Genomic DNA, 24,751 nt, shown 5'->3' on the forward strand with positions numbered 1-24,751 from the left:
TACATAGCAGAGCATTCAAAAATGGTGCTGTCCATTCTACCACTACAGGATTTTACCACCTCATTCTGCTGCCATTGAGGAGCAAGCCTCAGCATAGTCCTGTTTGAATGGGCTTTTAAAGATCTGAGGCAGTTTTTAAAGCCACATTTGTGAGGGGGTTTGCCCTGAAAGGTGGGGTAGACATTTATTAAATAGATAGAATGATGGATAGATAATAAATGATCAGTGCAGGGTCAGGGAAAGTCATGCACGTTTATACTGTTCAAACTAAGGAGGCCTGTGGTGAAATCAACATGAATTTACTGCCATCTTTCACCTCACATCAGTCCTTGGCCCAACCTCCTTGTTATCCTTTGAAACTGGTCAAAGTTTGTAGTTATGTAACAATGTATCTGTGTTCTTTGAACAACACAGAATACAAACCCCGGTTTGTTCACACTCGTCAGACTCGTTCCCTGTCTGTGGAATTCGAAGGGGAAATATATGATATAAACTTGGAGGAGGACGAGGAGGAGGAGGAGGAAGAGGAGCTGCACATTCTTCAGCCCAAGAGTGTTGTAAAGAGGCATGGAAGCTACAGTGAGGAGGACCATTCTGAAGATCATGGGGCTGGTGGTGACGAAGCAATGCTAGCTGACGGGACCAACACAGTGGGCCAGCCAGACTCTGTCAGAGTGACTCATAAGTAGGAACACTTTTGTTGCTGCTGTTATACACTATCAGTGTACATGGTGATTTATAGGGTAGCATTTGCAATGTTAGGCCGTTGCCGTAAGGATATGGTTTGAGTGAAAGGATTTGTGTACACTTAAAAGGTGTTTTTTTCTAGCTGGAGATGCAGATCAGGCGATTAGCTAAAGGTGCAATGATGTGGACTTTGAGCTGGTCCTTCGAGAAAGACAGAATCCCTGTTCAGATGTGATGCTGGAACAGGAAACGTCAAGATGTGTAGGGAGCACATTCTATGCACATTAACTTGAATGCGATCACACACCCTGATAAAACAGTGTTCTTGATTGTGTGAAGACTTCTAATTTTATTTAGGCAAATACATATAGAAGCCCTCTTTAGACCTTCCTGCTCAATATTTATTTATTTATTTATTTATTACATTTTTTTATACCGCCCAATAGCCAAAGCTCTCTGGGCGGTTCACAAAAATTAAAACCATAATAAAACAACCAACAGGTTAAAAGCACAAATACAAAATACAGTATAAAAAGCACAACCAGGATAAAACCACGCAGCAAAATTGATATAAGATTAAAATACAGAGTTAGAACAGTGAAATTTAAATTTAAGTTAAAATTAAGTGTTAAAATACTGAGAGAATAAGGTCTTCAGCTGGCGATGAAAGGAGTACAGTGTAGGTGCCAGGCGGACCTCTCTGGGGAGCTCATTCCACAACCAGGGTGCCACAGCGGAGAAAGCTGTGTATTATATTGTATTTTATATTATGGTTTTATACTGTTGTTTTATACTTTGAATGGTTTTAATTTTTGTGAACCGCCCAGAGAGCTCCGGCTATTGGGCGGTATAGAAATGTAATAAATAAATAAATACATAAATAAGCCCGCCTCCTAATAGCCACCTGCCTCACTTCCTTTGGCAGGGGCTCACGGAGAAGGGCCCCTGTAGATGATCTTAAGGTCTGGGCAGGTACATGTGGGAGAAGGCGTTCCTTCAAATAACCTGGCCCCAAACCGTTTAGGGCTTTAAATGCCAGCACTTTGAATTGGGCCCGGACCTGGACTGGCAGCCAATGAAGTTGTAAAAGGACTGGCGTAATGTGATCTCGCCGGCCAGTCCAATATAGGAATTTGAAGAGGGGCTTTGCATAGTGAACGATGATAAAGGTGAACATAGGCCCTGGCACACCCTAATGTCCCAAGCAGTAAGTGCCAAATTGAGGGGGCCATTGAGTAGGGATCTAGACGCAGCAGGAATTGTCCTCCGACTGCCTTCTGGCTGTTCCACCACTGCGCCAAAGAACTGTTGCCTCCGAGAGAGCACTGTTGCTCCCAGCAGCAAGCCGTGAAAAGGAATCACTCTGCTGGGAGCCTCTGTGCCCCCTCGGTCTCTAGGCCTCTGCTGGAGTGGCTGCGATGACCCACCTCGTGCCAACAGAGCTATTTGTAAATGATACCAGGCACATGCTGTGCTGAAATGACATCCATGAGGTGGGAATGGCCCTTTGGTTGCTCTGCTTCTGCCGTCCCTATCATCACACTGTTGCTTTTGGCAGCAGGAGTGAGAAAGAATCACTCTGCCAGGAGCACACAGTGTTTCAAAGAGGCCGGAGCAGGGCTCCCCAAAGCTAATATCTCCCCGTAAGCCCCTCCTCCAGCCAGTGTCACCACAAAGCCCCACCAATGCTGGGGCTTGAGGAACGTCTCCTCATTCCCTCCCCCCTTCACCTGCAATGGCTCGCCCGCAGTCAGGCAAGCCGAATGGGGAGTAAGGCATCAATGTCTACAGTGTTTAAATAAATGAATAAAAACAATGTCCTTTATGATTGGATGTTAAATAAACGCTCCCTTTTTTAAAAAAAAATATATCCCTAGATGTACACCCTAATGAAATCTGCTGTGCACACTTATGGAGGTGAAATCAATTTTTTAAAATGATCTTCTGCACCATAGGAATGACTGTGTTCTTATGTCGTTCAGCCTACCCAAACTCAATAGGTTGAATCAGTAACTCAGTTTTCAGACATACAGTCTTGTATCTCCGGTGTTGGCATTGCTTTCCCATTAGGAAGGATCTCAGAGCAGGCGCTTGACCCACTTGCCTGTTCTAAGATGCTGGGACTACAGTAGTACCAACGCTTTTTTCACTTTTTCATTCTTACACAGATTCATATGATTTAAGCTGCAGTTTCCCAGGATAACTGACACATATCACCCATATTTTCTTCTACCCATTTTCATCCTTTTAGGTGTTTTATTCTTCCAAATGATTCTATTCACTGTGAGAGGGAACTGTACCAATCAGCCAGAGCTTGGAAAGATCACAAAGCCTATATTGACAAAGAGGTTAGAATACCTTTTGCTTAATTAAGAATTTACACTGTATTTTGCTGCAGAATAATCTAGCAAAATCAGTGGGTGAATGCTTGCAACAGGTCCTAAGAGATCTACTTTCAAATCCCTGTTTATCCATAAACACACTGGTTTTGTTTGTTTTGTTTGAATGTAATGCTAAATCATAATTTTAAATTACATGTCTGCAAATGTTTTCCCTAACCTGGACAAACTATGCACTAATCTAGACTAACCTATGCTAGCCTGAACAAACTATGGTTATTCCTAAATTAAGGCTCTTAACTATGGCTTTGGGAAACAAGCCAAATTCAAACCATGGTTTCTGATTCTGGCTTGTTTCATTAAACCATAATTAAACAAACCACAATTCTGGGTTCGCACATGACAACAACAATGGACTTCTATTCACTTCAAGGGAGAAATATGCCAATTAGCCAGAACCTGGAAACATCACAAAGCCCATATTGACAAAGAGGTTAGAAAGCTTCTGATCTTGTCATGGCTGCATCGGAGGAAGAGCCCATGAGCCCAAGTCTCAGGCACATGACACTAAACCATAGCGTGGCTTTGGACCACTCATTATTTCTTGGTGTCAGTTCACTGTTTTTGAAGTGGTTATAATGGACATTTTATTGTGGTAGCATTGTACAAGATATATTATAATCATCAGAATGCTTAAAAAGGTTGACTGAAAACCAAAAATATTAACATATTAATATTTCAGTAGCATTGTGTTAAATAGTTTAACATGTTCTATCATACCAATGAAGTCATTATGTATAGAATAATCTTATTAAACCTGAAACTTGCTTGGCAGATTGAGGCTCTCCAAGATAAAATTAAAAATTTAAGAGAAGTGAGAGGACATCTAAAAAGAAGAAAACCTGATGAATGTGACTGTAGCAAAAAGAGGTAAGGAAAAAACATTTTTCTTAACTGCTTCATTTATTTCATTTCTATACTGCCCAATAGCCGAAGCTGTTTGGGAGGTTGACAAGAATTCACCAGATATTAAAATGCAGTGATATACAACATTTAAAACAGCTAAAAACAATTTCATTAAAACACTAGACCTGTTAGGACAGTGGACATATATGCCCCATCATATGCCATTAAATACCTGGGAGTAGAGAACAGTCTTAACCTGGCATTGAAAAGATGAGGGTGCCAGGAGGGAGATCATTCCATAATCAGGGTGGGGTCGCCACTGAAAAGGCTCTCTCCCTTGTTGCCACCTTCCGAGCCTCCCTTAGAAGTGGCACTCAGAGGAAGACCATGTCGGTGTTGATCATAGCATCTGGGCAGGTATTGCGGTCATTATCAGTTCCAGTTTCCTATTGGAAAACCAAAATTCATGGGTGTATGGATAATTTTCCCCAACATACAGTATTCATCAATCTGGATTTGTGGTTGAAAATGACAGCCACATTTGTGTTTTAAGTGGCAATTTTATGAGAAGTTAAATTTGTCATAACATTTCCTTACAGCTATTACAACAAAGAAAAGGGGGTGAAGGCTCAAGAAAAGCTTAAGACGAGTCACCTTCATCCATTCAAGTGAGCCCCTCTCTATTTCTTTCCCCCTTAATTCAGCATGTCGCCATTCCAGCAGAGATCTGGTGGGCCACCACAAGCAGCCTAAAGGCATGTCCAGTGGCACACATGCTGATGGAATTTTATTAGCAAAGACCCCATTTAAGAGTGTGGAATTTGTGCATTTTTAAAGACAGATTTATTTGGATGACTTTCAATCTGTTTACGTATCCCTCATGCTGGTGGCCTAAGTAACTTGTCAAAAATCTTGTGAAGTTTTCCTACCCCACCATTCCTGAGGGACAATTCTATTCATCTCTTAGTCCATAGTTAAATAGAAATATATAGCCATGGTGTACTAACAGGAACACATCACAATGGGAAAATGACACTGGCCCCATTCAGAAGACACCTTAAACCACGGCTTTAACCGTGGTGGTTAAGCCAGAAACCTTATTCACTATTGTTAAAGCCATGGTTTAAGGTGTCTTCTGAACACAGCCTGGCTTTCTGGCTTAACCACCGTGGTTTATGACGTGGTTTAAGGTGTCTTCTGAACGGGGCCACTGCATCTTAATTCCTCCCCCACCCATCCCGTACACACATACACTTGCAAACTATTGTATGAATTCATCTCATGTTGGAGAGATGGGGGACTAACCAAGCAGCCTCAGCACATGTTAATGGTTACTCTGGTGTACCTCCCCACAGGTGCTCAAGGGAACAATCTTACTTCAGCCAGATGATCTTATATAGAACGTTTCAAGTTCTGTAACTGAAGTCAGGGTTGCAAGTGGGAAAGGTTCCCCCATTGTCCTTATTAGCAAAAAGAACAATATCCAGTTTAGATGTTACTTCCCAAATGTGGTGGCTGCTGAAAACTATCCTTTCTTTTTTAGTGATCTATATAGCATGTATAATATTTAGACTGGTGCTAAACATTTGAAATGGGAAGTATTTCCATTCTAGTATTGCCCAGACCTGGGTACAAATAACGCTGGAGTGGGTTATCCACATTTAGGACAGTGCCTATACCAAGACCATTTAAACATTACTCTCTGTTATGTGAATCACCTGCTTTAGGGAAGGGGATTTCAGTAGCAAGCACAGGTGAGTGGTAACACCAAAGTTCAGCCCTGAAACAAGCTAATTCTTCCCTTCAGCAACAAAACATGTAGATGTGCTAATTCACAAACTTTAGTTAGGTGCTAGATCAGCGTTCCCCAACCTGGGTCCCTCAAGATCTTTTGGATTACAATCTCCATCATCCCCAATCAGCATGGCCAATGGCTAGGAATGATGGGAGTTAAAATCCCAATAATGGAGGGATCCATGTTAGGGAAGGTTGCACTAATTAAAAAACATTAGGATTATGCCCTCGCGTATTAAATATCCTTGAATTTGACTAGGGAAGCAGCCCAAGAAGTGGATGGCAAACTTCAGCTCTTCAAAGAGAACCGGAGAAGAAAGAAGGAAAGGAAAGGGAAAAAGCGCCAGAAGAAAGGAGATGAATGCAGCCTTCCTGGACTCACTTGTTTTACCCATGATAACAATCACTGGCAGACTGCACCATTTTGGAACTGTAAGAACCGCTTCTAGCAGATGCATGCTCTTGGGAATAAGTACTTGGGTTTTTACCAACCACAAATATTAAAATGTGAAATGGATTTCAGGAACATTAAAATCTGCCTTGTGTTTCGGGGGGGGCAGTTAAATGCCCCCTTCCTCAAGTTTGATTCCCTTGCATGAAATGGACTAGTATAAGGATCTGCCCTGTTAAATGGATGATTGGTGCTGGTAAATTTCAGCTTTAAGCGGGGTGAAAGGGATGCTTGGAATCTGTGCCTCCCACTCAGATGGGCAGTACTGTCGAACCTAGCAATGTCCACTGTCTGCTCAGCATTGCACATAAAATAATAAGAGTTGGAGGGTGTGTTGCAGAACATCTTGGCCTATCCAGGGGAGGCTGGTGACTCTGATGTCTGTGGGGTGGTGAATCTGTTCTGGGTTTCAGTCAGAACTTTAGAAGAGCTATTCAAGGATACCAGCTAGAATGGCTGCTTTGGAGTTCTGACAACCCTGAACTGCTGTTACCATCAGTGAGTCTCTTCTAAAAGGAGATGATGAGATGAAGCACTGTGGATGCATTTCTAAGGGTTGGAATCAAATGTATTTTCCCTAAAGCATTGCACTTTATTGCATGAGACACTGCATGTGTTAGCGATGCATGGATTGCCCTTTCTGGACTGAAGTGAATACATGCTTCCATTAAAGTTGGTTTTCCCCTCTCCCTTCCCAACAGTGGGATCATTTTGTGCGTGTACAAGCTCAAATAACAACACTTACTGGTGCTTGCGAACAGTAAATGAAACACACAACTTCCTTTTCTGTGAGTTTGCGACAGGATTCCTGGAGTATTTTGACATGAACACCGACCCCTACCAGGTAAATGTGTGTGATTTTAGTTATTCATTACACTGATTAAATACCTCATAAAAAAAATTTCTCTAGTCATTGTGCAGTTTAAAACACAGCAATAGTGGCACCAAAAACAGATACAAATAAAATCCCAATAAAATCATTCAAGATACTAAAATCATCTAATAAACACAGGATAACATATAATACAAATACAAAAACTAAATTGACTGTCAGGTACAAAAGTGAAAATCACATCAGAGGGACTAAACAGAAGTGCACAACCAGTGCCTCCTCAATGTCTTAAAGATGGCCCTCTGGGCGCCTTGAACCCCCACCCCGGTTCCACTGAATCCCCCCATAGCCCTATAGACAGAACAATTTCTCACCGATTATACTGTTGCTAGCAGTGGTATGAGTTGCTCTTTCCAGCAAAGAAAGAGAGATGTAAACCGCCCAGAGAGCTTCGGCTATGGGGCAGTATATAAATGATGATGATGATGATGATGATGATGATGATAATAATAATAATAATAAATAATGTGTATGAGCATCTCTGGCAGAGGGAATGGGGAGCCTTCTGTGTCAGGACTGCTGGGGAGCAGGTGGAGAGAAGGCTAGCAGAGAGAAAACATATGGAGTGCCGCTCTATGCGTGTGCATGCAGATATATGTGCTTGTGTATGCATGGGGGCCCCATCCCCCAAGCCAGTATCAAATGCAACTCTTGGGGCCAGAAAGATTGCGTTCTCCTGAGCTAAAATAATAGATCTTAATCACTAAAAGTAGTAAAATGCTTTTCAAAACCTTGGAGAACGGAAAAGATAACAGTGTGAGCACGGGGCAAGTTTCCCTTGGGGGAGCACTTCAGAACGGGGGTTCACCACTGAAAAAGGCTTTGCTGAAAGTCCACCTAAAAAGCTCTTGAAGAACAGAATAGAATATTTATTTCTTTTCCACCTCTCCCTATGGATAGAGGTGGGGAACAACATTAAATGTAAAATCACCATAAAATTCATAAAACCTGTGAAAAACTTATAAAACTAATAAAATATTAAAATAACAATTGGACATGTTAAAAAAACATCTGGGTAGGCCTGCCGGAAGAGATCAGTCTTTATGGCTTTCTTAAACTCGACAAGACTATTAAGTTGACAAATCTCTCCCGGCAGGGCATTCCATAGTCTGGGGGTGGCAGAAGAAAAGATCCTCTGGCTAACAGTTGTCAGCCTAGTTTTGGCTGACTGAGGTAAATTCTTCCCAGAGGACCTGAGTGTGCGGGGCGGATTGTATGGGGGAATGTGATCCCGCAGGTAACCTGGACCCAAACCATGTAGAAATAGAACACCCATTTCAGAAATAGAACATCCCCTGCAAGTTGGTGAAGTCATTTTGATTTTAATTTTATTAAAAATGTGCACTGTACTTTCAGTATATATTGATGTATTACATTTATCTCCCACTTTCACTTCATGATGGAACTGCTCCCAGACTGTGGAATGGCCTGCCGGGAGAGATTTATCAACATAATAGTCTTTCTGAATTCAAGAAGGCTGATCTCTTCTGGCCAGCCTACCCAGTTGAATTTTAAGATATTTGACTGTTACTTTAGTATTGTATTAGTTTTACATGTTTTAATCAGTTTTATGTATTTTATGGTATTTGTATCTAATGTTGTTCCCCACCTCGATCCAGAAGGAGAGGCAGGTAAGAAATAAATAAATAGATGATGATGATGATGATGATGATGATGATGATGATGATGATGATGCTAATATACATAGGGTTTCCAGGTGGTTTCACATTCAGATACTGATCCAGACCCAAACCTGCAGCTTTTTCAGCAAGGCTACTGCATAACATGCCTTCCAACTATAGCACTGGGACCAAGGCAATGGCATTTTTCGGCGACATTTTTCTACAGCCCTCTTGATGCGCATGGTGTGTATCACTTATGCTGGGGACATCTGTGCTCTTTCTTTCCAGCTAAGAAAAGGCTGGACATATGTTTGGGAAGACAATGCTGTAATTGCCAAGGGTTATGTAAGGAGCAGTGGTAGCTTGTCTTAACTGCAAGTGTGTAGGCTCTGGTGGTGTGAGGATTGTACCTTTTGCAATTGCAGACACTCCTAAAATGGTGCTCTTTCTGTTTTCTCTTTTTTGCCCAGCTGACAAATACAGTGCACACCGTAGAAAGAGGCATTTTGAACCAGCTACACATCCAGCTAATGGAATTACGGAGTTGTCAAGGTTATAAGCAATGCAACCCAAAACCTAAAGGACTTGAAGCAGGTAACAACACACCATTATAAAATTCTGAATATGGTTTTCACTACAAAGGGTGACTAAATCATTTATTCATTCATTCATTTCTTACATTTTTATACTGCCCAATAGCCGAAGTTCTCTGGGTGGTTCGCAACAATTTAAACCATAAAATACAAGACAATAAAATACAGACTTTAAAATACAGTATAAAATGTAATCGTTTAAAAAACACAATATAAAAGTAAAAATAATAACCAAACAGAAGCTGGCAGCAGTGGAAAAATTTAAAATACAATACCAAATATAAAAGAAACTGGAAAATGAATGAAACGTATGCAACTTCTTGAGAAATAATGCTTTGGCAATATTTTTTATTCAGGAGCTTCGTGTGCTTTGTATGTGATGAATATGCAACACTTCATTGTATATAAATATTAAGTGAAGCAGAAGTTGAGGGGGCAGGATTGCAGTTTGAGATTGATAAACAAATGGTCAAAGAACACCTAATTTCCTTGAATGAGTTCAAATCCCCAGGGCCCGATGAACTGCATCCAAGAGTAATGAAGGAGCTAGCGGAAGAACTCTCAGAACCTTTGTCTATTATCTTTGCAAAATCATGGAAGACGGGTGAGGTGCCGGACGACTGGAGGAGGGCTAACATTGTCCCTATCTTCAAAAAGGGCAAAAAGGAGGAACCTGGGAACTACAGACCAGTCAGCCTGACATCCATCCCTGGGAAAATTCTGGAGCAGATTATAAAGAAGTCAATCTGTAAACACCTTGAAATCAATGCAGTGATTACTAGAAGCCAACATGGATTTGTCAGGAACAAATCCTGTCAGACTAATTTGATCTCATTTTTTGATAGGATAACCTCCCTTGTGGACTGTGGGAATGCTGTGGATGTCATATATCTTGACTTCAGCAAAGCTTTTGACAAAGTACCACATGACATTCTGATTAACAAACTAGCTAAAAGTGGGCTAGATGGAACAACTATTAGGTGGATCCACAGTTGGCTACAGAATCGGACTCAAAGAGTACTTATCAATGGAACCTTCTCAAACTGGGGAGAGGCAACGAGTGGGGTGCCGCAGGGCTCAGTCCTGGGCCCAGTGCTCTTCAACATTTTTATTAATGATTTGGACGAGGAGGTGCAGGAAACGCTGATCAAATTTGCAGATGACACCAAATTGGGTGGGATAGCTAATACCCTGGAAGACAGAAACAAACTTCAAAGTGATCTTGATAGGCTGGAGTGCTGGGCTGAAAACAACAGAATGAAATTTAATAGGGATAAATGCCAAGTTCTACATTTAGGGAATAGAAACCAAATGCACAGTTACAAGATGGGGGACACTTGGCTCAGCAATACTACAAATGAGAAAGATCTTGGAATTGTTGTAGATCACAAGCTGAATATGAGCCAACAGTGCGATATGGCTGCAAGAAAGGCAAATGCTATTTTGGGCTGCATTAATAGAAGTATAGCTTCCAAATCACGTGAGGTACTGGTTCCTCTCTATTCGGCCCTGGTTAGGCCTCATCTAGAGTATTGCGTCCAGTTCTGGGCTCCACAATTCAAGAAGGACGCAGACAAGCTGGAGCGTGTTCAGAAGAGGGCAACGAGGATGATCAGAGGTCTAGAAACAAAGCCCTATGAAGAGAGACTGAAAGAACTGGGCATGTTTAGCCTGGAGAAGAGAAGATTGAGGGGAGACATGATAGCACTCTTCAAATACTTAAAAGGTTGTCACACAGAGGAGGGCCAGGATCTCTTCTCGATTCTCCCAGAGTGCAGGACACGGAATAACGGGCTCAAGTTAAAGGAAGCCAGATTCCGGCTGGACATCAGGAAAAACTTCCTGACTGTTAGAGCAGTGCGACGGTGGAATCAGTTACCTAGGGAGGTTGTGGGCTCTCCCACACTAGAGGCATTCAAGAGGCAGCTGGACAACCATCTGTCAGGGATGCTTTAGGGTGGATTCCTGCATTGAGCAGGGGGTTGGACTCGATGGCCTTGTAGGTCCCTTCCAACTCTGCTATTCTATGATTCTATGATTCTATGAATATATGACAGAATAATTTCCAGTGCCGGACTTAGGAGCAAACCAAGTCAGCAATGGCTTAGGGCTTCATATTAGGGGCCTCTAAATATGTTGGAGATAACTAAGATGTATTATAATTGAAATCGCTTTGGCTTAAATATGTTGGAAAGTCTGATGTGACTTACAGCAGAGTTGCCTTATATAGAGAAAGCATGGCAACACAGCATTCAAGGCATTAAGTGCAGACTAGAGGCAGTTTAAAAGAAGTTCAAGTCAACTTTATTTATTAGTACTTTTATAGACATCTTCAGAGGAGGCTATCTAATTCTATTTAACTACAAACACCCCCTAACACCGGATGGTACCCTTTGATTATGCTATTATTATACTTTTTCCCCCTCTTTATTTTTATTGTATGGGACCTCTGAATATTGACATGGTTTAGGGAATCAACATGTCTTAAGCCTGGTAATTGCATAATAATTACAAAGCAAGCAGAGTTGATTTCATTTTTTTCCATATATCATACCTTTGCTACACACACACGCACACAACACACACACAACTTCTTATTTTGTCAGTGTTGTTCAGTAGACATTGCCGGGCATTTACCCCAGTGTAAAGGGCTGACCTGGGACATGTGGAAAAGACATTGCATTTGATCAATGCAGTGTTATTTCCCCCACCAATGAATGACTCCACGTCTCCCCAAACACATCATGAAATTGGGATAACAGCATGTGACTTCCACACAGGCTTGGGCACAGGTTCTTTTTCTCTCTCTCTTTTGAAATAAACCTCTCTTTTAGGAGGTTATTTTGGGAGCTTCAGTTTGTGTGTGGTGGTTTTCTGCACCTCTTTTCTATTGCCATTCAAAATATTAGCGTAAACTGGGTTCAAAGCCTTCTATTTACCAGGACATCCATTGAGGTTGGACAAGGTCTGAGGCCGCTATCTTCTTGTTAAAATTATTTATGAGCAATATGGGCCTCCTTCACCAGTAGGAGAAATGGGCGGTTGTTGTGGTCCAAGGTCTGCAAAGGGTTATCAAGCCCCATTGGAAAAATGCATAGCTGGGTCCCTGTCTTGCTCCCCCTCTTCCTCTCCAAATGGGGCAATGTATTAATCTTTTATTATCTGAAGCATGCTACATGATTAGCAATTGTGGGTTTTGTTCCTGGGAAATTCACTTCTCAAATTTTGCGTATTATTTATTTCCTTTACCAATAAATGTTTCCCTTTTCTTATAACTTACCACTTTTTTCTGTTTTAGAGTTATTTTAGAACACTCCTTACCAGGTATCTTTGTTGGACTGCCGCTTTTCCTAATTATAACACAATAAATTTCTTTTTAGGAGTTAGATGCTGTGCATGGAAAGCTACATTATGAATGATTTTACCAAATCTAAACACTAACAAAAGTTACTCTTGTATTTTCCTATATCAGGAAATAAAGATGGCGGAAGCTATGATCCACACAGGTATCCACACTTTATTATTCTCCTCAGAAGCTTCTTTCCAAATAATTGCATGACCCGGTCCATTTCGACTAACGTCCGTATCCTGCTTGTTGCACATTGCATAGCTTTTGCTGCATGCAAGCTCTAACAATATTCTTCACCTGGCCATGGGTGTTTACATTTGCCACGTCACATTTAACTTTGCGCACAGGGAGATTTCATGTGGGTCATTTTATATTAGTCTTGCTTTAGGAAATTCACTCACCATCCTTGTACTGGTGGGGAGGAAAAGATACAGCTCAGTCATTTGGAAGATACATTGTTTCATGTGACAATAGGGTTGTTCGACCAGTGACCCCACACACATATTTGTTTATTGGATGCTGACCCTCCCCAACAGCTACAAGTTCAGCATTTGTATGAAAGGAGGCTACACATGTACACTGTGTGTATGCGTGCGCATGTGTGTATGTATGTATGTATGTAGGCCCCTTCCACACTAACGCTGAAGGACATCAGAGGTGAGGCCAGAGGGCGCAATCCTGCTCCCATTCTGCTCATTCGGTATATGCGGGAGAAGGCTATATGTATACAGACGTCTTGCCATATAACCTTGTCTACATCATTCAAATCTTCATTGCTTAAAAAGATGGCAGCCTGTTTTTGCTGTTGGTTCATCTTGTGTATCCTTTGCAGTGTCTTGCATTATAAATAAGCTCACAGAAAAACATCTTGTTGCCGTAGTTAACAGCAGCCATTCTAAGTGATATAGCCATTACTTTAGCTCTGCATGTCATACATCATACAACCCATTGCGTAATTGTTGGCTTTAACTCTCGTACGGGTTGATGTTTTGCAAAATTGTGTCTATAAAGGTATCAGCTTGTAGCATTTGGACCTGAACCAGGATGTTCGGACATGTAGGGCCATTTTCCCATATTATATATAAAACGTGTTATATATTTCCTCTGTATGTAACCCAAGCAAAAAGTTACACTATGTAGAATGTGGTCTGAGAAGGCCTAAAGCTGTAGCATTGTTGAAACTAAGTGGATGTGGACTTGCTCAGTGACTCAGTGGGAGACCTATTGGATAATATCTCTTTGAGTGTATCTTCAGAGAAGAGTAACCATATCAACCCTCAGACTGTTTGCAAGATTTCAGGAAGAACCTGGGTCTCATTACATGTTAGAGTCAAATCACTAAAGCTGATTTTCACCCAAAGCTGCAAATCCACTTGTTCAAGAACATACAAATTTCTACCACTTAAATTCCCTTTGACTATCAAGATTGTCACTCAGAACAGAAAAAAGTGAGAAGAGCATCAATAAAGAGGCTAGAGATAGATGAGTGGGGGACTGTTTCTAATACTCAAGACCTAGTCCTGGAAGATGAGAGGTGATAAGGGTGCCCCAGATATCGGTTGACCCAACAAGAGGAAATGCATCACAAAAAAGGACAAAATAGGACACCAATTTGCATAATGTTTGCATATGCAAATGTACGTGCACAAATTTAGAAATAACTATAATTTAAATAAAATACTTCAAGGCTGCTACTCTCCCTCTTTCTGGTTCTTTGATTTTAAACCAGACGTGAAGTAGACGTCCCTTCAAATAGATGACTGTCCTCTGCCAACTCTCCAAACTGGAGGACTGTCCTCTGTAAAATAGGCCACCTTAGCCTCTGACTATCTCCAGGACAACTGTCCCTCAGCACTTGGTAGCAACAATTACCAGTCTTTACTCACCTGAACCTGTAAACTAATTTCCATCAATTTATCATGAAGGCAGAGATAAATGTACCTCCAGATGCCACTTGGTAGTCTATTTTAAGGGGGGGACTACTGCTGTGTCTTGCCTTCCTCAACTCTTAAGATTCTACACTGAATGAGGAGTGTACAGAAAGATCCCAGAAGGTTGTTATGCTATATAGCACAATGAGCAACTGACACTACACCCCTATTATGTATGTCTCTGGAGTCTCCCAAAGAGGCTTGTGTCATTTTTCTGTTCTTTTTTTAAATGGTGCTTCATATACAGTACCTCACATGCTTTGGTGGTGTTTAATGTTTTCTCTAGTATCAGGTCCTTTTCTATAGTAATCTCTGCTGGGTCTCTTCTGAGTTGGATCCTATTCCACTTTCCCACTCCCACAAATATTTGTCATGGAACTGGTGGCATGAAGAGCACAATCTTTAGCCGTTATGTAAAATGATGTTAGGCGCTCATTTGCTGATTCTGTTGATTACAGCATGGTTCAAGCATGGCAAATAAATACTGTAGGTTCTTCCAGTATTCTGTAGATGGAAATTCCCTCCAACGGTGTCTGTCTTTCTGCCCAGTACTGGGTTGGAACTTTTCAGCCTTTCTTCTCCAGATTACTTAAGAATATAAGAGCTCTTCTCAGTCAGCCCTAAGGTGCATCTAGTTGGGTGTTCTGCATCTCACAGTGGCCAACCAGATGCCTGTGGGAAGCACAAGCAGGGCTAGGAAGCAGTAGGCCTCCCCTATTGCTCCTTCCCAGCAACTGACATTCAGTGGTATACTACCTCTGAACATGAAGGCTCCATTCATCCATCATGGCGAATAGATACTGGCAGACCTATCCTCCCATGAACTGGCCTGAAAATTCTTTTCTGGAAATGGGACCTGTTCCACAATGGTGAAGTGCTCCCATTCAGTGTTCCAGCCAGCCAATTGAAAGAACTGAATTCTTTCAATTCCATTTCTGCTTCCCCCATCTTCTGTAGCCACTGAACATATGCAATCGTCACTGAGCTGTTCTTTGGGAGGGGGAGGTGTTTTTCCTCCTCAGGCTTAGTTTCATATTTTTCCTACTTCTCCAAACATTGTGGTTCCTCAAGAATGTCAGTACTTCACTCTTGTTTCTCAGTAGCCTGAATTGTGCTACCTAAACATCATAAACTTAGCACCTGAGGTCACTTTTAGGCCTCTAGAACTGTGATTGCTGAACCCAGTCTTTAGTAATATTTCCATTTTTAAAGGCCATATGGGTACTAGCAATATGCAGTTAGAGGCCATCACAGTTGTTTTCTTAATTAATTAATTAATTAAAAGAATGTGTGAACCACCCTTCATCCCTGTAGTTTTTAAGGCTGCAATTCTCTACTCCCTTTCCTGGAGGTGAGCTCCATTGAACTCAATTGGACTTGCTTCTGAGAAGACATGAATGGATTTATGGTGTTAGTGTGGTAACAGCCCTTGTTTCTGATATCATGTTATTGCTACCTTTATAAAGATGAAAACTTATGGATAACTTAGCTAAGTAACAGAGTTGGATAATGTGAGTAGGTCATGAAGGACCTCATTGCAACCATAGTATCATCATGAATATTTAATATCATGGTGTTATTATTATTGATGGAAAACAAAGGTTCAGCACTCCCACATATACACGACACACATTGATGTAACACATGCTGCTTTTGTTACATCATCATCATCGCTACTTGGACCTAAGTGCCTCTTCATTGAAATTTTCAAGTGTGTGCCTTTTTCATATATGATTTGAGTCTTATACGGGGTCTGTTTCATTTTGGGTCTCCTTACAGCTTCCTCTAAAAGAAAAATATGTCATCTTTTTCCTATTCTATAACAAAGCAAAAAGCTAAGTTAATGAAAAAGAGGCTTCAGTTCGTAAGGAGTCCTGTTCACTCTACTGAATCGAGAAAGAACAGTGATAGCACATGTGGTTAATTATGAACTCTAGGCTGTTATCTACAATTTCTTTTCTTCTTCTTTGACAGAGGACACCTATGGCATGGATGGGAAGGCTAATCTGCCAAACTTCATGGAAAACATCAACTGGCAAGGACTGGAAGATTTGTACAGTGTGAATGAAAGTTTATATGAAGCCAGAAATGACTACAGACTTAGTCCTGATGACTGGACAAATTACTTGAAGGATGTAGATAGGATCTTTGCACTGCTGAACAGTTACTCTGAGCAAAATGGAAGAGCAAAGACTCAGTCTGTTCATCCCAGTGGGGACTTGGATGAATCATCCACACCATCTGCCTTCCTGGAAATGAGCTCTGCTGAATCAGACGAAGGTTCAAGTTGGTTGACAGCCCGAGAGGCACAGCCGATCATGCCAACAGATTTTGGGGGCTTGGCTTTGAGCACAGTTATGTTAAGCCAGGGAAGCAAACTTGAATTAAGCAACGATATTCCTGCTAAACAGAATCCAAATCCACCACACTGGAATAGTCGCCGAGCCAAAACGTGGCCGGGGGCTCAAGAACCAGTTAGTTTTGAAATGGACATTAGCGGGAATGATTTGACAGAGCTGGAGTCCAGACATAGCTTCATCTTACACCCCGTTAACATTCTTCAGAAAGACTCTGTTCCAGATAATGAATCTGCAGAAGATATTTTTGAAGAGGAGGTCTACCTTCCCGTGAACTCGGTTGCAAAAGTAACCCATCAGGCTTTAAACACACAAATTATGGAGCAGAAAACTGAGAGGGTGTTGAGAAAAAGGGAACATTTTCCAGAATCATCACAGCCTTTAAGTGTAGAAGGCAGTGCCTCCTCTCCACTTTTCTCAAATTAGTTGTGCAAGCAAGCCACATTCATGCTTCCCTCCTTAATAATTAGTTGATAAATAGAAGTAGCCCTGACAACTGACATTCCAAATTTTATTATTGTTACACTTTTTGGGTAACAAAATGAAGCCTGCGCTGTGTTTTACATACACATACATATGAACTTTCCTCATAGTGTAGCTGTGGGACCAGAGTTACAGTGTTAAAAAGAAACTGTTAAGTCACTTTGCAGTGATACCCCTATTTTTCTAAGGCATTTGAAAGGTGTCTTCAAATGAGTCTCGAGTCATTTGTTTTTCTCTATTCCCATAATGACTCACCACAGATGAATGTTTCTGTCCCCCCTAAGCTCTCTGCCTAATGCATTTTTGATTAACAACTTTAACCACTAAAATTTCATACTGTCAGAGTAAAATTATATTGCACTTTTATAATCTGTGTGCCATACCCTTTATTTTTAATCTGGTATTTTTACATGTTCGTAGCTTTGCTAATGGTATGTAATTTGCAAAACAATAAAATAAGTTGGTAATGAAAGCGTATGCAACATGGGTTGTGAAAACTCATTATCTGAACATTGAGCATAAAGTCATGTTTGATTTTAAACCTTTGTGCTCAAGTTGATTTATGATAAAACAAATTCTCAGAAAAGTACAGCAAAGAAAGATTTAATGGAGAAGGACTTAAATTGACTTGATTTCAGTGTATGAGGGTATAAAGTAATTAAGGCTTTACATTTTCTCACCCTTTAGCTGGAAAGAAAGTTTAATTTTCTTTAACTTTGATGTGCTCAGAAACCACTCAGATCATTTTTAGACTTTATAAATATGAACTCCAATCCAAAGGTGTCTGTACATGTAGAAATGTGCCCACACAAACGTGTGATGTGTAGTGTTCCATACTGGTATACTTGCAAAAGTGCCAAAGCCATCATTTTTATTAAATGGAATGCATTGGTGAACCACACAATTATTATTTTTTTACCACCCAGTGGGAGAATGCACAGCCATGATGCCTTATCGCTATGCGATTCTATCAAATGCTGGATGGTAGCCATACATTTTACTGTAGGGGCTCTTTGTTCAAAGGGAATCTCCAAGGTGCACATGGAACGTATGTACAAGAAGGGTTTCTCCATTCACTTTAGTAGAAGAAAGAAGGTTCTCCCATATAGCCCTTAGCATTTAAATGAATATTGAAAATTGTACATGTAGAGCCTTGGAGTGCTTTGGATCAAAACAGCTGAATAGAAAGATGTAACTCTATTTAAAAGGTTTGCAAATGTATGTAAGTGCAATGCCTTCATTTTAGTACAATGCCTTCAAAATTCAGTGCTAGACTTTGCCAAACACTGACATATTTTCGAAACCTTAACATCTGAATAAGATACAGCAAAATGGGTAATCTCAAAGTGCTATTTATCAGCTATCTGACTTACAGCAAAGTACATATTTCATGTGTATAAATGGAGATAGGGTTAACACATAATTTGTTTAAACAATGAAGTTGAAAAGTTAGCAATTCCATAGTCTTGTAAGGCTTTTAAAGAATTTTCAGGAAAAGCTTGTGATGGACTGTGTAAACTTGTTGGAATTAATTAGGTGTTTATCATGTATGTGTCATGAGCTGAAAGACAGAACAAACTTATTTATGGGCATGAATGATGCTGTTTGTATATAGAATTTACATTAGGCTATAAACCGTGTTCTTGTAAAAAAAAAATCTGCAATACTTTTATAGAACAATTCTGGCTTCAGGAAAGTCTAGAAGCAATATTTCCTAAAATAAAGTGTTCTTGTACCTGTTTCACAGAAATCCACTGAATCAAATTTTCATAGGGAAAAAATTGTTTTTACATGAATAATTCCTGTTGCTGCAGAAAAGCTCAGAAGCGGCTAAAATGAGTGAAGTCAAAGTTTTAGGTTATGCTGTAGTAACAAAATTTCAAATATGTAGAGCTTCAATCACTTGAGACAATTGGTGACTAGGCTAAGACGTGAGTTGCGGATTTCCACTGCATGATTGTGAGCAAGAGTTATGCAGTAGCCACTGCAGCCAAAGCCCTGCGACCTCACAGCTGCTAGGACAGCGCTGTTTTTTGCTGATGTTAGAGCCAGTTTCTTTTTTTAACCAAATGTTTAAACCAATGGGAAGGAATCAATGCTAGCTGCAGGGCTAACATAGGTCCGGCTCCTAGTAAGAGGTGTTTGGGAGGGGGGGCGGGGATGAGGAAACTGGCATTTGGTGCGAGTCCGGCAGGGCTTTTGGTTGAGCAGCTTGTCCACCAAAACTTCTGCTGCTGTTGTTGGACGTCTCTTTATGGAAGCAAGCCTGCTGAAGGGCTACAGAATGCTATGCATGTCTCTCCAACTGGAGGAGATCTGTGGTGGGGCATCAGCCCATTCCGCCACCATGAATATGCCACCCAGTGTTCCATGGGTGGTCAGGCCCAGGGCTACGTATTCTAGGGGCATATTGAGGAAGGTGATGGATCCATAGAACCTTAGGTTCCAAGGCTCGCATTCTTTTCTTTCCGTTCTGGGGCCATGTTAGGGGAACCAGAGGGCTTTGGATTCACCTAATCCAAAGCCTCCCCCATACAGCCCTTTCTGACATTGCTCTTGGACCACTAAACAACAATGTGGCAATAGCAGGGGAGGTTACCATATCTGCAACACAGAGGGTTGTGGGGATGGATCTTCCCCTCTACCCACTGAACTCCCTCTTCACCTGTGAAACTCCCTCTCTGCAGGTAGACAGGGAAAACTCCATCCTAGGATACCATTCCAGGAACCTCATGATTGTATCCTTAGTCTGTCAACACTACTAACTCGTAAGGGCAAGGTGCATTTAATGGCTTAACCTTGGTTTTGGTTCAGACTACCTGGAATGCCATTTAAATCTAAGCATACAGGCTGCTCTACCCCAGAGCACTGACTGCCAAAAACATCAACATGCCATAATCAGAAGAAACACAAAGCTGCATTACGTCACTCAACTGGGGCATGTCCACACCACAAGGGTATAGGGGGAGGATCACAGACTTACTGGCTTCTGCAATCCTCCCTGGACGTCGCGTCTGCCATTTTTTAAAAATGAGAGGAGCACACTGATGCTCCAGCACCAAAGGTAAGAAAGAAAAACCCAACCCCACTCCCTACCCGATGGACACGGGCTGCCACTGTGCAGCTCCCTGCCCATTTTATGGTCCCCTCGACTCACCGGGAGGACAGGACAACCCGAGAGCAGCGGCCAAATGATGGTCCTGGAAACACGGAAAAGTCAGATTTGCCGCTGTTCCTGATATCCCAGGGGAAGTCCTTGCTAGTCCAGGATCATGTAGGTGCACAGGGACGATCCAAAGACTACCCCAGGATATAGGCATGGTGTAGACATGCCCTAGGTTATCAAATACCTTAGCAAGGAATGTTTTATGTGTTAGGGGCATAGAAATACAGTTCAGGGCTTCAATGTCATCTTGAGTCCTATACAGCAACAGAAACTGATAGTTTCAAAGGTGGGAGCAAAGCCTCTCAATACAACTGAAATTAACTCAGTAGCAGAGTGCAGACAGCAAGAAAGGACGTTTGGGAGAGGCAGGCTTAACAAGGGCATGCTGTGATTTCTATCGCCATCTGCTTGCTGTTGCTAAATATTATAGCAGAAGCATACACTACCTTTTCCTTTAACATGCAGCTTCCTCTCAGAGTTTAAAACGGCTTCGTCATAGTGCTGTTCTTAATCAGCCATTGGATGGCACTGTGACATTATATAGTAGCCTGTCCAGTTGCAATACTTTCAACCCTGCAAAACCATGGGAATTTTACTGATATTTTTGAAGCATTAAATGTTAATGATTAAAACTACATTTAAACCAAAGAATAAATAGCTCGTCGCATTATGTTCTACATTTTATAAACTATCAGGTAATTTAAGTTAATGTTTTTGCATCACACCTCCTGATGACAAATATATTTGTGTGGATCCAACACCCTTTAATTAGATATTGGTTTTGTTCACACTAGAATATAACATGTTTAAAATCAGGGCAATTTATGTCTGTGATTGAACTCATCAAGAAAAAGAGACCATTAAAACTGCAGTTGTTTCACATTTTGTAACGCACCAGTTCCTTAATAAACACAATTGCTAGAACAATTAACTCGTATGCATCCTGACCCAGAGGAATTTTGTGGACAGATCATCTTTGCCGCTGTGCAGCTACTACACACAGGAACACCAGTGATGCCCACCCACCATATACTGCTTTCAGTAAGATGCATTCTGCTGTAGATGTCACACAACTTCATGTGGTAAATCCTGGACCAGGCACACACACAAACCAGCTACATAGAGAGGTTTTAGTATGTTGGACCATATTTAAAGTCACTAAGCCTATCTGCCTAAAGATAAGAGAATAATTATTAAATGTATCCATGCAAGGACACTAAACTAGGTGCTTATGAGAGGACTAATGCTAACAGCTAAAGAATCATGAAAGTTGTGCCATGAGCCTAAGGCGGCTTTAGGTTTCTTTGTTTCTTTTCCAATAGTGTATGAACATCTCCCTTCCCTCCCCTTACCAGCTTGCACCGTCAGACCCAAGTGGGCGAAGAGCATCTAATTTCCAGCAGAGACTTTATGGGCAAGGATAATTAAGCACCTCCCCACGAGTTGCCCCCTTCCCCTCCGCTCCACACACAGACCACAAGACTGGGAAGTAATTGTTATTTTTGTCACAAAACAACACACTTTTGAGAAGCCATTTTTATTTCAAAATCTCAAGTATTGAAGGGTTCACTTGCAAACAGATGTTTACAACAAATCTTGTCCATATAGTTTTACAATAGCTTGCACACGTAGGTTTTGAAAATTATCTTTGTTTCACTGAGACATAAGAATTAGTAAAAATCTTCACTAACAAGGAACCTATACTGTATTCCACACAAATCCATCACATCTGCATTTTCGTTACCACAGGCACAATAAATTAATGCCTTCCCATCTGACACTCTCAAAAAACATTTATTCAACATTACTTTTTTAACTAGCTTGCCACTTAATACTATGTTGTTGTTTTCCTTTCTGGCATCTCATTTGAAATTAATAATCAATATACTGCTATTTCATTGGAAGTGAATGGCAAAAGTCCCCTTTGCTTGTGTGTGTGTGTGTGTGTGTGAGAGAGAGAGAGAAGGGGGGAATGCTAGTATAAAAAATGTTAATAGTGATCCAAAATTGCATATCTTGTAGGATTTCGTCTTAGTTCATCCCTGCATTTTTGTTTGTTTTCTCTCAAACAGAAGTATCACATTTTTCCAGTAAGTACCAAGCGTTGTTACTATACACTGGAAAATTATTATTTTTGCTAACAACCATTTTACAAATCTGCTAAAATCACGATTTGTCTCCACAGACAACCACTTTCAATCAGTATTAACCTGACTAATGATTGTGTCGGTATATGTCAACTGCCCAATATATACATTTTATGTCTGCTCAAAAAGTACCACAGGAATCTTGAAAACTTGGTTAGCAGAACTGCATCACAATGTCTTTGAACCATTGATTTCCTTCTTCAGAAAGGAATGTTTGCAGGTTCAAAGTTTTACACATTGAATGTGAACTAATGACAGTCAGTCCTTACACGTTAAGATATCTAAAAATGCAGGTTCAAATTTTGTACTTCAGGCAAATGACTGATTGTGGAGAAGGAGTGTGTGCCCAATCTACCAATAATTATGCACACTTACTTTCAAGACAATTAGTATTTCAGAAGATAAGCACATGCAGCTAAATGTAGACCTATTTGAAATATTTCTCATGCCAGAGAGAGGATTTATTGCATTAGCACCAGTTTGTCTATCAGTTCAAATGTGATCCAGTTGCCTTAATACTGGAGGAACAATTTTCTCTCTGCTGCACTAAAAAAAAAGATGTTTTTGGAAACATACTGTCACACGTCCAGGCTTTACACCCTCCATTTGATGACAATGTATTGCAGGATACAGGAGTAGTAAGATGCTCTATAAATATGCAAATGACACAGTGACCTGAAACGTGTACGCACAGACTCTTAACGTATTACACTGGAGGCAATTTTTCATAATGTTTCAAAATTTGAAGAGTGAAACCAACATTGAAATAACTGTAGAAGGGAGAATAATGAAGGATTTGAGGCAATACTAGGTTTGCATAAATACCCTTAATACTACAATTATAAACATCTATTTACATTAATATTTATGGCTGTCTACTTCCATATACATTATATACAGTGTATCAAAACATTAATTTAAAACTTAAAAACTTGTGGAAGGGGAGAAAACAAAATAAAATCAGCTTCAATTACATGTTGGAGTAGTAAGTTGCTGCTCCCCCAAAAAGCTACGCTGTTATTCTTCTGGAAGGGATGGCATCAAATAGCCCAATAAATGAATGCCAATGTTGGGGAAGCAGTTAAGCAGCACAGCCTCTTGCTGCTTTAAATGATCAGGGACAGCTAATGTTGCCTGAGCATGAATCTGCACAATCAAGAGCATACTTGGAAGATGCTGACTGAATGGGTGGGTTGTCCTTTGTGTGGCTGGAAAGCTAGTAATTCGCATTTTCAATATGTGATATTAATTCTCCTGGAAATACACAACTGTCATAGGCCCAGTGAAGACGTAAGGCTGGCTCACTGGAAATCATGGTTTGAAGAAATGCCACTCCCTGGCATTAACCACTGTTTTGCATTACATCTGCACCAATGCAAACCCTGGTTTATCAGGTCAGCACTCCATATGCACCATGTCATAAACAACCTTAAGCTCTCATTACGCACACATTGCTTCATGTGCGTTCCATTTTCTATTAACGGAATGTTTTCTTCTTCTCCTCATCTTAATTCCTATTGGTATCCAAAAACCAGTTTAGGGATGCACAAAACTTTGTGAGAAGGCAAGACAGACTCCAATTTTAACTCTCTGACAACTCCTCAGATGGTATCAGAAGCCATGTCTGAACTTGCCCTGAAATTCAAGAGCAGTCTGTCTGGGGGCATAGGGGCTGTCTGGGGGCGTCTGCAAAGTGGGACCCAGAGACCTCAATGCATACACAACACTTACTAAACTAGCATAACGGAAATGCTTGAAGAACCACGAAGAACCCAAGAACAGATTGCTGCTGCAGATGCAACACAGCAAGTAGCACTTCCAAAAGCCTTTTTTTATTATTATCTTATTGGGTATATGCCAGTGTAAGTTTCCTGTAAATCACAGCCTTTAAATCGAATTAGAACTTGTATCTCTGCAAAGGACTTAAAATGAACACCTAACAAACAAACTACTCAATTCCAATTGAACAAAACAAGGAGACAAGCATGTAACTTTGGCTCAAACTACACACACAGCTCAGCTGTATGCTTTCCC

The 24,751-nt window shown here is 40.8% G+C and overlaps 1 protein-coding gene across 1 annotated transcript in view; it reads left to right on the plus strand.

The window, feature by feature from the left end:
- The window catches only part of SULF1 (sulfatase 1), a 125,183-nt gene extending 106,047 nt beyond the window's left edge, over window positions 1-19,136 (plus strand). Inside the window, exons 13-20 of the mRNA XM_063130815.1 lie at window positions 415-685; window positions 2,939-3,035; window positions 3,862-3,956; window positions 4,532-4,600; window positions 5,986-6,158; window positions 6,879-7,021; window positions 9,162-9,285; window positions 16,539-19,136. Coding sequence (XP_062986885.1) covers window positions 415-685; window positions 2,939-3,035; window positions 3,862-3,956; window positions 4,532-4,600; window positions 5,986-6,158; window positions 6,879-7,021; window positions 9,162-9,285; window positions 16,539-17,347 — 1,781 coding nt within the window. The 3' untranslated portion in view covers window positions 17,348-19,136. The remainder of the gene's footprint in view (window positions 1-414; window positions 686-2,938; window positions 3,036-3,861; window positions 3,957-4,531; window positions 4,601-5,985; window positions 6,159-6,878; window positions 7,022-9,161; window positions 9,286-16,538) is intronic.
- The last annotated feature ends 5,615 nt before the right edge of the window (window positions 19,137-24,751 follow it).

This window comes from Elgaria multicarinata, chromosome 7, assembly GCF_023053635.1.
Source record: "Elgaria multicarinata webbii isolate HBS135686 ecotype San Diego chromosome 7, rElgMul1.1.pri, whole genome shotgun sequence".
Classification (NCBI taxonomy): domain Eukaryota; kingdom Metazoa; phylum Chordata; class Lepidosauria; order Squamata; family Anguidae; genus Elgaria; species Elgaria multicarinata.